This window comes from Miscanthus floridulus, unplaced genomic scaffold, assembly GCF_019320115.1.
Source record: "Miscanthus floridulus cultivar M001 unplaced genomic scaffold, ASM1932011v1 os_984, whole genome shotgun sequence".
Classification (NCBI taxonomy): Eukaryota; Viridiplantae; Streptophyta; class Magnoliopsida; order Poales; family Poaceae; genus Miscanthus; species Miscanthus floridulus.
Window position 1 is genome coordinate 1 of NW_027098563.1, and position 13,670 is coordinate 13,670.

General features: G+C 41.6%; 1 protein-coding gene and 1 pseudogene across 1 annotated transcript; one reads left to right on the forward strand and one right to left on the reverse strand.

Annotated features, from left to right (window-relative positions):
- Positions 1-1,332: 1,332 nt before the first annotated feature.
- LOC136535489 (disease resistance protein Pikm1-TS-like) lies at positions 1,333-10,770 on the forward strand (annotated as a pseudogene).
- A 592-nt stretch (positions 10,771-11,362) lies between these two features.
- LOC136535488 (methylmalonate-semialdehyde dehydrogenase [acylating], mitochondrial-like) lies at positions 11,363-12,547 on the reverse strand. The gene is made up of 5 exons (XM_066527745.1): positions 12,456-12,547; positions 12,321-12,364; positions 12,160-12,238; positions 11,917-12,007; positions 11,363-11,800 (listed from the first exon to the last, which is right to left on the reverse strand). Exons 1-5 carry the CDS (start codon positions 12,459-12,461, stop codon positions 11,694-11,696), a joined length of 327 nt encoding a protein of 108 aa, XP_066383842.1. The 5' UTR covers positions 12,462-12,547; the 3' UTR covers positions 11,363-11,693.
- Between the last annotated feature and the right edge of the window lie 1,123 nt (positions 12,548-13,670).

Genomic DNA, 13,670 nt, shown 5'->3' on the forward strand with positions numbered 1-13,670 from the left:
GATAAGGCAGCAGTGTAGTACTAGTACGTTTTTCTCCTAAAAAACATAAGTATTCTTTAGTCCCAGTACTATGATTAAACTGAAATTACTACTATAGTCAAATAATTAGGACAAATAGACAGGGGCACTATCGACATTCAACATCTTTTATTCATTTAAAAAAATAAGAAACTGTTTTGTCAAGTGTTTTTAAAGAGCTTTAACTCCTTTAGAGACCGCTTCTTCAAAGAAGTCAGAACCGAAGCTATTTTTAAAGTACTCCTCCCGTCTCAGAAAGAATGCAATTTTAGCAATGTCATGTTTTAGCAATGTCATGTTTTAGTTTCTGGCGGGTTTGGGGGCAGTGGAACCGGCCAGGCCAGTTTGGCAACCGGGCAGACTGGTTTGGCTGGGGCAGCGCCGTATTCTTCCGTTTTCCACCTTTTTGACTTGGTGCTTCGAATTATGTTGTCCCAAATATTTTCCGACACGTTCTTGATGTCAGAAACTTGATGGTCTAACCCGCATTCTATGTTGGCACATTTCTGCGTGTAACAGACGTAAAACCAATATCAGTGGGAGTTTCATCTACATTTAATAGTTGACACATAAGCATTTTAGATGATATGACAATGTTTTTAAAAAGAGAAGGGTTTTATAGGGACTTAGTTCGATTTCCAACTCTAGATGATCATGAATTATGTGTATAAAATAAATCAATAAAACTATACATCGAAAGTGATTTTTTCATTGCATTCTATATTTTTGGAAACAAAGCTATGAAGCTCTTCATTAAAAATGGCTAAAGAAAGTCAATGTAAAATCTTGCTTGTCAAAAAAAATCGTAAGTGCTTGATGTTGTGGATCGGTTTGATGAGAAGAAAGATGTTTGGAGCATCCTAGGCCAGTCTCGGTGGGAGTTTCGTCAAAATTTCATTTGTATGTAATAAATTATCACATAAGCGTTTTTTATGATGTGGCAATATTTTTAAGATGAAAGAGAAGAAGTCAGTTTCATTTTTAAGATGAAATAGAATTAAATATCTATGAAACAGAAGAATGAAACTATGTATTGAGAGGATTTATTTCATCCATATTTCATTGCATTATATGTTCTTGAAAACAACCAAATAAAACCCTCCACTGAGAAGGATAACCCCACGTCCTTCGTAATCTCGGATTGGTGGTGCAACATTATATTGCAGGAGACGAGACGGCGTCACCGGCCGGAAGTGTTCATTTGGAAATCCACCTCCACCTCCACTATCCACCCACTCACACACAACTAACTCGCAAGCTCGGCCGCCCGCACCGTCCCGGCCGGGATCTGTTCTTCGCCGGTCGCCTGGAGGCATGGAGGAGGCTCCCGTGACCGCAGCCACGGGGGCTCTGGGGCCTGTCGTAGCGAAGTGAGCGCTTTGGTTCGCCGCCGCGGTGAGTACCAGCTTCGGTGGCGGACTTGGAAGGACGTGAAGCTCATCGATCCAAGCTCAAGTCCGTCCACTCAATCCTTTGGGTGATATGGGAGAGGGAGGTTCTTGATGCGGCAGGCAAGGAGCTGAAGATGGAAGCGTGGCGTCTCGCCGACGACATGAACGACGCGATCGACGACTTCATCCTCTGTATGAAGTGCAGCAACGACGGCAAGCGCTTCATGCAGGCCAAGATTCAGCCGAGGCCTTTCCAGGATCTCAAGAGAAGGGCAGTTGATGTGTGTGAGCGGTGCCACAACAAATGGAAGACGGAGACTTCCCACACCACCTTCTCCAGCTTTTTTTCAAGAACAAAAACCACCGTCGACTCTGGCCCTGGCAAGCGGCGGACTAAGTCATTGATCCCTATGTCCACAAGGACATCTCAGAGCTCGTGAGGATGGAAAATCCGAGGGATATGCTCATCGATCACCTGGTAGGAGAAGAGAACACACCGCAGCTCAAGATGGCATGCATCGTTGGAGCTGCCGGGATGGGTAAAACGACCCTTGCCCGCCTTGTGTATGAAGCGATTCAAGATCAGTTCCAGGCTCAGGCTTTCGTGTCGGTCACTTCAAGTCGTAACATGACGGAGCTTCTGGTCAGCATTCTCCAACAAGTGACAGCTGATAGTACTGATGTACTACTTGCTGGCACCAAAGCATCGACCAAGAATAAACATCTCATCGGCATCATATCAATTTCCTCAAGGATAAAAGGTGCGCATGTTCACCGTCTTCACTCCAATATCTACATCCACAAATACGATATGTACTAGCTATATCTTGCTATAACTAATTGAAAACAAACCTAGAAATAATCACAAAAAATGAAGCATTAAGCCATCAATTTGGTAGACTTGATCGCTATATATAGCCATTGGATCTACTAATAAGGTTTCTAAAAAAGTCCATATTTGCTGATTTGAATAATAATAATAATAATAATAATAATAATAATGATGATGATGATGATGATGATGATATGACGACGACGACGACGACGATGATGATGATAATAATGATAATAATAATAACGATAACGAAATGATAATAATTATAATATGATTATAATGATGATGATATAATAATAATGATGATGATTGAAATAATAATGATAATTGATGATGAATAATATAATGATATATAATAATATATATAATAATGAATGAATATTGATAATGATGATACATCCTCTCTCTAATCCTAATCCTCCTCCTCCTCCTCCCTCCTCCTCTCTGCTCCTGCTGCTCTCTCCTCCTCCTCCTGCTGCTGCTGCTGCTCTGCTGCTCCTGCTGCTCGCTCTGCTGCTGCTCCTCTGCTGCTGCGCTCCCTGCTGCTGCTCCCGCCGCCGCCCCCCCTCTCGTTTTTCTGTCTCCCTTCCCCCCTTCTGTGCCCTTCCGCCCCCCCCCTCCTCCGCTAACCCGTCACCTTTGCCTCCACCTTCCCCCCCTGTCCCCTTCTGCCCTCTTGCCCTTGCTTCTCCCTTTCCCTTGTCCCTTCCCCCTTCTCCTCCTCCTCTCCCTCCCCCTTCCCTTTCATTATCTTTTTGCCCACCTCTCTATTATCCTCTCATATTTAAAGGAGGATGTTTCTGATCCGATATCACTCATAAGTCACACAGTCCAACGGAGATCTAACAGACCCAGTCGCTCCCATGCTCGTAACTTAGTGGCATGTCCTAGCATGGTGTGGAGTCCAATTTTAAAATGAGTTGGAATACAGAGTGTTTCTATGGTCTACCACTCCCTCTCATTTATGTATGAGTTAGAGCATGGTGTTTAAGCATATGCGGAATCCTATCCAAAAATGAATTGAACGCATGTCACAATCATTGATAAATCTCTAACCTTCTGGTACCCATACGAGTTAGAGCACACATGTTCAGGCATAGTCTAGAGTTCAAATCCAAGACAAATTGAAATATGTGGCATAATCGTTGATAAATCTTAAGCCGCAAGTGTCTAGCTGACCAGCGACAAGTTGTACATCCTGTTGCAACAAACAAGCATGTATGCTATTAAAACTAAACTAAAATATCCCCTTCGCATTACCACTTAAATTACCAACATCAACTATCATGAAAAAAATAGACATAGAGTATGGTACATATTTGTTTATGAAAACCCCATTTCTAACACTATTAATATATAAAATACTAGCTGAAAGTAAACTACATGTTAAGATGTCTTGCCCACTCACCGCAATTATTACGTGTTTAGCTCGACCATCTCCTTTAATGTGTTCCGCCCGTCTCTTTAAATTCCTGATGTAGTTGTAGACTAAAGTTAGAGCATTAGCGGTGGAAGAGGATTAGAGTTTGAAAGAGACGTTGGTTATATTCCTTCACATCACTCTACTCCATGATGTGCATGAGCAGAACCCCAAATCTTAGTCACCACCACCCCTCCCCACCCTTCCTCACCTCGTCATTGCCAGAGCAGGGCACAATGAAGGCTCACATGCCAGCTAGGACGGCAGTGCCATGGTTTTCTCTCGCGGGCCCTGGCATAAGCCGAGAGGCTCTAGGTCCCCACACACCCATGGTTAATGATCGGGCCGGGATTCGGTGCGAGCCCGGGCACACGGTGAAGGTGGTGGCCACAAGTGTCAATGCACATACAATGGCTGCTCGACGCATTCGGCTCTGGGACAGATACAGTGGGCGTGAAACCGGAATTTGCTCATGTGAGGGACGATTGTGGTGGTGAATCGCACTTGGTTTCGGTGGCAGCATGTTCTTTGGTGATGTACTTATTATTTAGAGTAACCACTTAGGAACTTATTGCCTTCAAGTATTAATATAATTTAAAGTGAGTTGTCAATGTCTTTGGGAGCTGTAAGTGTGTTTGGTATGGGTTTGTTAAAGGAACATTTTTTATGTTTATAATATTAAAAAATAGTATCCCAATTATGAATTTTTATTTGGTCTACACGTTAGCACATAGTATTACGCTTACTTTTAAATTTAACCATGGTAAGAAATGTGTAATCTAAAAAATGTATATAGCATACTTTATGGTTATTAAATTATTTTTCATAATAGATGTACATTAGTATTTATACATTGACGTGAGGTAATTTAGTTTGTTTTTAAAGTCTAGATGTGGGTAATTTAGACATAAAGATTTTACTTAAGCATTAGTAATTTAGATGCAAACTTACGGGTTGCTTTGCATTATCTTCTGTAATGGCAAATTAGAGTAATTTAGATGGAAATGTAGGGAATTATATTTAATTATATTCATAATGGTAGAGGTGGGTAAACTAGATGCAAATTTAGGAGGTTATGTTTAATTATCTTTCATAAATAAATATGTAGGTAAATTAGATCCAATATATGAGTTATTTTATGCATTTTCGTAACGGCAGAGTTGGGTAATTTTTTTAGAAAACATGAAAGATCATTGATGATGATGATTAGAGTTCTATCAAATTAATCTGGAGGAGTCTTTGGAGCCCCAGTTACTAATAGTACGATGGTTATATGATGAGGTCCTGTCATCTTTGTGATGTGAGCTTTCTCCTTGCTACATGTCACGTTTGTCTGTGTGTGCCCAATATTTTCGGAAATGGTGGCCTTGAATCCGTAGTTCTTCCAGCCTTTATTAATACCGGTGTTCACCTAAACTCGTTTAAATCGTCATCTACATGGGTGTAAACACTAAACTGCGAGTATACATGTAGTTTATGTCCTAAATAGTGAATTAAAGAAAAATCACTTAATTAAATAACTAAAGGAGTAAAAAACCATTTAAACAATTTGTTTTAATGTGATTTAAGCACGTTTAAACACTAGTAGTTGAGGTGTTTAAACGATGATAGAGAACCAACTTGATGAAACTTTTTGATATTAGTGTTGTTGTTAGAACTTTAATGTCTAATATAATATTATTCCGTAGTGACAAGTAATCATTTAACTATGTGAGAACTACATATCTACTATCTGTATCATTATGCCTGTCTAGTTGTCTATAATCTTATTATGCAACTTTGTGTGTGCCTCAAGTCATATTTTTAAAATTTAGAATGGAATTATGGTGTTTGTATGCATATTTACTACTTCAATGCAAAGATTTAAATCGTCTAATCTATTAATTGTCTACACTAAGCGATAAACAAAAGGTTTCTAATAACCGTCTAGAGTTTAGCATCTAAAAAACACCGATTAATACTCTTTAACCTAACCAATTATTCGAATCCTTTTTCAACTTGGTCATGAAATTACCCCCCACATATATAAAAACCTGCTTTTGAGCTAAAATTTAGAGTCTGTCTACCCAACAACCACGTGTTTTATGTAGTTTCAACACATGAATTTTTTTCACCATAGAATTAAGATCCAACAGCCTCCATTCTTCTTCTACCTCTAGTCTTCTTCTACCTCCAGCCAATCATAAATCACAAGATCATAGATCCACAGATCACAAGAAATAATTTTTTCTATGCAACAACAAAAGACAAATCAGGTCCGGCGGTCCTTCGGCTGGAAATTACGCGTCTTGCTCCTTCTCTGGAACTGCATGCAATCGCAGCAATCGCATGGTCTCGGGGCCAGTGGCCCAGTTCTGCACTGCTGCACGTGTCACCATGCCTGTCATGGGTCATCGGTGTGTGGGAATCGAATCGGAAGGTGCAGTATCGGGTGGGGATAGGCCGAGAAGACAGTTGAAAAGAGAGAGAGTGAGGGATAAAAAAATTCATGTGTTCTTTTGTTAAAACACATATGTGTTATATAGCATTTCTGAAAATTTAAGCACCATAGCCCTATCCGATACGTCTAATGAGCCGTTGGGCCTGCGTGCTACGGTATCCGATACGTCTAATGAGCCGATGGGCCTTGCTAAGCTAAAATTTCAGCATTATGGCCCTATCCGATACGTCTAATAAGCACTATGGATCGCCCAAACAAATCTGAACCCTTGATTTTGTAAAAGAGAAAATAATTGTGTTATCTAAATATTTGGAAAATGAAAAAACGTCAGTCACGCCTGTGTCCCTAAACCTGTTGGTCGTGTGTGCCCACAAGCTTCCATTTACCTACCCTCATACACACCGTGTATGTATCCACAAAGCCGGCCGGTTCGTAAGTTCGTTGCCCTGCTCCATATGTCTCATCTGTCGCTTCGTTGCCACGTCATGCAGCACGGACGTACTATACGGGGGCGATGGCTAGTTGGAAGGCTGGAAGGACCAGGGGATCATGTATGTCACGTTTCAATAGAAGAACTACTAAACCAAATAAAGTATATTGATCCATGCATATGCTAGATCTAATTACAAGATATTTTTACTAATATTTTCCTACATTAGAAAATAAAAAGTAGCCATCTCGACTAAAAAGACTCTAAAGTCATCATTTATCTGGTGATACCAAATCTTGATCCCTGCTCACAAGTCCTCATCTGATACAATCATGCTTCACTCAGAGCTCACACGTCTGTGTCCTACCCGGTTATGATACGAAGACTAGATCCACGAGTCCGCGTCCGATACGAGAAGTCCCCGAAGCTCATGCGTCCACGTCAGATTACTGTGGTTCAATTTTAAAAATTGTGACCCCGGTGGCAACGCACGGGGCATATATCTAGTGTATAAATATATTTCTCCATTACCCCTGTGTGTGTAAAGTACTCCCCTCCGTCCCAAATTATAAGTCATTCCAACTTCTTGAAAAAATCAAAAAAATCTCAAGTTTGATCAAAATTATAGAGAGAATTATAAAGATTTATGACATCAAATACGTTATATTATGAAAATATAATTAATGAAAAATTTTATTGATACTTATTTCGTATCATCAATGTTATTATTTATTATATAAATTTGGTCAAACTTGAAATCCCTAATTTGGGACGGAGAGAGTAATATGTGATCATAAAGATCTACATAAATGAATGGTTCATAGTCACCTTGGAGTATTATTATAGCAAATCCCCGTAGTGACAGGACATGATGATTTGCCTGAGTATTCGGCCACCCAAGTTACACGTATGCATCGGGCCACCGTATATTTGTTGTGTTTGTGCTGAATAAGGTCTTTTGGCTGGTTTGTATGAACCCTGTTTTATATATATATATATATATATATATATATATATATATATATATATATATATATATATAATAAGACTCTATTTAAGTAGGTATGGTTTGTGACGCTATACTGTAGTATTTTCTTCTCTCTTTTTTTTTTTTTTTTTGACGAACGCCGCTACACTGTAGTATTGGAAAGTGCTTATCTGCATCGAGGCAGTGACCAATACAAGATGTACACAATATTGTCTCTGAAACAGTGTCTTTGCCACGTAGTGCACTTAACAATATTGTCTCTTTTTCAACTATTTATAGGTACCTGGTTATAATAGATGACATCTGGCATTACGGAGAATGGGAAACCATCAAGAAGTCTCTTCCAGATAATGATCTAGGCAGTAGAATTGTCACGACGAGTCGTCTTAATGCTATAACCGAGAGGTGGCGTGATGATTTTGATACGTTGGTCCACAAATTTAGTCATCGTAATTATGGTTCTGAAGTCCAGGCTATGATAGATGGAGAAGGTTTTGCCCCTGACCACCCTATTGGTGGACATGTGTGCTGGTATGCGTTAGCAGGGGCTTGTATGATGTCGGTATTGGCTAAGGAGCAAGAACAACAAGGGCAGTGGTGTGTACTAAGTACACGTGATGTGCAAGACAGGATTTTCGAACAAGTTACCAGAAATGGGATTCAGACACTCCAGGTTTTGAACCATTAGTAGAGAGTTTGGAGCTTGGCTACAACGATCTTCCTCATCATATGTTGAAGACTTGCTTGCTGTACTGCAGCATATACCCGGAGTATCAGAATTTTAAAAGGGATCATTGGATCAGTCGATGGATCGCTGAAGGTTTTGTTTGCAAGGAGGAGGCAGCAAAAGATTACTTTGAGGAGCTTGTCAACAGGGGATTCATTATAGATGACTCCCTGCACCCCATGATGCCAATTACCTTAGATGCAAGTTGCGTGAACACAATTTTCATCACTTTGCAGTTCTGACATTCAGTCCTCTCCGGTCGGTCGGCTATGTATTGACCATTGGTCAGCAAGCAATGATGCAGTGGATCCCTTGTCAGGAATTGATGATTGGCATCATATCCGGTCCCTTGTCGTTTTGAACATGCCGAGAGGGTACCCTACAAGCATTTGGAAAATCTGCCGAGTGTTGGATGTTCAATGCAATCCGGTTCTTGAGAATCAACATCTGAAGGATATGTTGTGGGCTGCTCCGTCTGAGGCTACTCCGCCTTTGTGGTGATGGGATTAGTAAAATCCCAGCGGACATAGGGAGGCTGAAGTACTTGGAGACTTTGCAAGTGACTGAAACAAAGATCACAAGATTACCTGCTGAGATCGGTGACCTCAAGCAATTGAAGACTCTGGAAGTGACTTGGAACCAAGAGCTCGCAGAGCTACCTAGGGAGATTGGGAACCTGCAGCATTTAGAGAGACTGCGCATCCATGGAACAAGGATCAGAGAGCAGGCCTGGGAGATCATCGGGACACTGAAGGAAACTGAAGACTCTGGACGTGAGAGAGAACCCTGAGCTCTCATGGATACCTAGGGACATTGGGGAACTGCAGCAGCTGAAGAATCTGGATGTGAGTCGGAACAGAGGGATCACAGAGCTGCCCAAGGAGATTGGGAAACTGCTGCATTTGGAAACTCTGAACGTGAGTGGAACAGGGATCAAAGAGCTGCCCAAGGAGATTGGGGAACTGCAGCAGCTGAAGACGCTAAACCTTAATAAAGCATTTGGGATCACAAAGCTGCCTCGGGATATCGGAGGCTGCAGAATTTGGAAGAGCTAAATTTGTTGGAGACAAAAGTGAGGAAGATGCCAAGGGAAATCGGAGGACTGAACAAACTGAAGAATCTAGATGCGGAAATCGGCACACTACCCTTTGAAGCTGGCCAGCTATCAAAACTGGAGGGATTGCCCAAGTGCGTCCACAAAGCATGGAAGAATAGTGACCTGGTGTCATCGCTGGCCGGGAAAATCCTGTCGTTTCAAAAATCATGTTATTTGATCGGTGATGGTGGACTAGTCGTGGGCACGAAGCACATGCACATCCCGCGGTTGGATCAAAGAGCACTTCAATAGAATTGGCACCTTGGATATCAGGATCTGCAAACTAGAGGAGCAGGATCTCAAGATTCTGCGGGAGATGCCCTACCTTTGGGACCTCACGCTAAGGTTCGAAGCTGTCCCGAGAAAGACGATAGTCATTAGCAGTGGAGGATTCGCAAAGCTCCAGATCCTCACTGTTGACTGCCGAGTGCCACGGATTACCTTCCAGGAAGGAGCTATGCCGAGTCTGGAGAACCTTACGTTCGAGTTCCAGTTCTACGGTGGCCCACCAAATACAGACCCCCCCTATGGGTATCAAGCACCTCGTGAGCCTGGAAGAAGTCAGCTTCCGATGCAACCAATATTATCGAGGAGACATCCCGTGCATCAGCACCACGATCGACGTCGTGACAAAAGAACTGGGGTGGCCAGCTAGTGCGGAGAGTTCTGAAGGTAGCAGTGAGGCTAGCAGCAGTGGGGCGAATGAGATCGAGAAGATAGTGGTTTTGCGGAGGCCAGCTAGTGCGGAGAGTTCTGAAGGTAGCAATGAGGCTAGCAGCAGTGGGGCTGCGGAGAGTTCTGAAGGTAGCAGTGAGGCTAGCAGCAGTGGGGGCGAATGAGATCGAGGAGATAGTGGTTTGCGGAGGCCAGCTAGTGCGGAGAGTTCTGAAGGTAGCAGTGGGGCGAATGAGATCGAGGAGATTCAAGCTTAATTCATCACATCTTGCCTCAGTATTGCCTAAATATATAAGGTAACCTGGTGGCACATGTAAAGCAGTACCATTTTGCTAACAGAACGCCTAAACTAATAGCCGCTTCTTTTCCTACCTTTGTTACTGTGGCAGGTCATTGATCATTAGTACAAGCTGGAATCTTCGACTACACAGACCAGTGTTCCAGACTTCCACGTTAATTTGCTTGCTGCAGATTCTCTACGCCAAAGGCATCCACATCATCACTATTCACTACACAAGCTGGGAACACCATTCTCCGTATTCAGGAAGATGCATCCTAAGCTTTTCTATGTCCTGTGCTAATATTTATTATTACAACCAATTTATTTTTTGTTTGTACAAAATGGAACATATTGTGGTGTGTTTTGTGGAGTTGTTTGAAACTTATGTTGTTTACTCAGTTCTGAGTCTTCAATTTGTTGTAATAAAGATTTGTATGAACTCTAAAGCAGGATTATCAATTTGTGGTGTATTTTGTGGAGTGGTTTGCCATACCTATGTTGTTTACTCAGTTCTGAGTCTTCAATTTGTTGTAATAACGATTTGTATGAACTCTAAAACAGAATTATCAATTTGTGGTGTGTTTTGTGGAGTGGTTTGCCATACCTATGTTTACTCAGTTCTGAGTCTTCAATTTGTTGTAAAGATTGTATGAATTCTGAAGCAGAATTATCATCTCGTGTCATACATCCTGATATATCTTGCATATCTGCAGTACATGTGTATATGATCCTTTATCTATGAATTGGGCAAAAAGAAGGATTAATTTCAAGACTAGGCAGGTTGTGAAATGCTGTTCCCAGAATGCCGTACGCCTCAAGTCCTCATACGCCCGACACCAATGTATATGCAGCCATCATGATTGAATAGAAAACTTGCTTTTAAAATATTATTGCATTCCTATCAGTATAGTAATCCAGAAATTAGTGGAGATCGCATGTTTATCTTTTACTTTTGTTGAACATATGAAATATAGGCAGCAACCCACAACTGGCTAACACGACCGGGGATGTAGGTTGCCAGGTGTCAAGTCCATATTTGTGAATGAAAATCGCACAGGCAAATACCACAAACCAGCACGGCTGACATTTTTATTTCTGCTCTTATTGTGGGTTTACACATGACACTCGATCTACAGACCCGGGGCTTTTACAGTATTCTTTAACCTTTACACAGCAGAATGGGCACCGTCATATCTAAATCTTGGTAATTGGATGTTTTGAATGGGCATGCATGGTGTGGTGTCCGACAAAAGAGCGAGCGAGCACACTAGTATCATGGCCATGCATGGAGTGCTGCTGTGCCTACCGATCCACCTGGACAACTGGTGCCCATGCATGGGTCTATGTCCAGAGGAGTGAAGCTTTGGAGAGGTGGGGTAGGGTCCTTGGCGTCTCACTTCTGCGAGGTGGGCATGGAGAGGGAGACCCGCTGCGCTGGTGACTCCTTCCACTGCTGCGTGATCGTCTTGATCTGGGTGAAGAACTGCACGCCAGCCTTGCCTGACATCCCACGCCATCGTGTTAGTTACCCGGGCATATAATGGCTTGCAATAACGTCAGTGCCATTGTGACTATTGGGAAATGATCAAGTGGTGTTAAGCTGAGAAGGGTGGTACCGTAGAAATTCAAATCTCCTGCAAATGAAGCTTTGCTTCCCGTGAAGGAGAAGAATGGCAGGGGAACTGGAATCGGCACGTTGATGCCCACCTGCAAATGAAACCATAAGAATGTTATGAATAATAATAATCCATGCTGCATGACTCAATTCATTTCTTCTGGTTCCTAGTTTTATCAAATTCAGAATGGAACCATTCATTTCCTTTCTTTTCTTTTCTTCTTTGAAATGACAGATACTATACCTGGCCAGCTTCAATGTCTGTTTGAAATTTCCTGGCAGAGACACCAGATGTTGTAAATATGGAAGCCCCATTGCCATACCTGCAGACAGGGATGAATAAATATTTATACTAGATTGCAAGGAATGCTTCAGATCTACAAGCATAGAGGAGAAATATATTACTTGTTTCTGTTTATAATTTGGATGGCATCATCTAGGCTGTCTGCCTGAAATTTTGAGAGAGAAAAAAAAAAGGGTCAGTAGTGGCAGCACAGCATAACCTATTGATGCTGAATGGAAAAAGGAAATTCAGCATACCTTCATTAAGAGAAGCACTGGACCAAATATTTCCTCCTGTTTCAATAAGTTAACAAGGTTCAATCAATATACCATCATCAAGATGAGTTTCCTGATTATTTAGGGAATGGCTTGCTAACTAACAGCAATATTTTACCTCCAATTTGTACAATCTTTCCAAGTTTGTTTTTGAGATTTGAGAAAATACTTAATTTCAGTTAGACTCTTCACACAGCTTACAAAGTATGCAGCAGCTACCACTGACACTGAGAAATAAGAATAATCTTCTGATGAACTGTTAATTAATACATGACATATGTGCTTTCACCACCGCAAAAGGATAATCCGCTTATGGGGATTTTGGCAAGCAGTGGCTTGAAGGTGGAAACTAACACGATTGCAGTTTGACATACACATTATGCAAACTAAATGATTTGTGACCCATTGTGGGGTGCTGGGGAACATTAATTCTGCAGTCATAGTCACATAAAATCAGAGATAATGTAAAATGGTGCATCAGCAATATGTCTTCCGTCAACAATTCAGAATGTGTATTTTCACAATGGATAATGGCTCCCAATAATGGTTGTGTCAACTGTCGAACATTTAGTTAGTACGTAGCATTTCAAGTCCTGGGTTTGACTCCCTGTGGGAGCGAATTTAAGCAGGCCTGGGTTAAAAAATGCCCCTGTTGGCTGTGTTCCTAAGTTATGTGTGTAATACCCCTTGTTGCTTGTGTTCCTAAGTTATACGTGTAACCATCTGAGTCGCTTTTAGCGATATGCACATCGATGGCATGTCCAGGGCAGCTGGCTTTGGGGTAACGACGTGAGGGCAGTCTTTCCCCTTGAGCTCGAGTTTTTTATATATATTTTAATGGTTGGATATTTATTGGTTTAATCCCTAGCCTACCTCAAGTACTTTGAACAAAAAGGCTCTGTTGGTGACTTGGTGTTGTACCTACCAATGCTGATAGGTGATAACTAAACATCCTACTGAGGTGGGATCCAAAAACCCCAATTCATTTGTTTGCCAGATCAAATCAAATAGTTAATGCGTGTATACATCCAATGCTTGCACTCATGCCCTTGCATGGGCAAGCATTACAATAGTGAGCAGAACAATACATGTTATGTTTGTACAATTGTACCTACAACTGAATGTCCTTTCACCGGTCATTTTATTGATTACTCAGTTACTTGACTACATTAAGGTGGTGTTTAGTTGCCCCTCCTA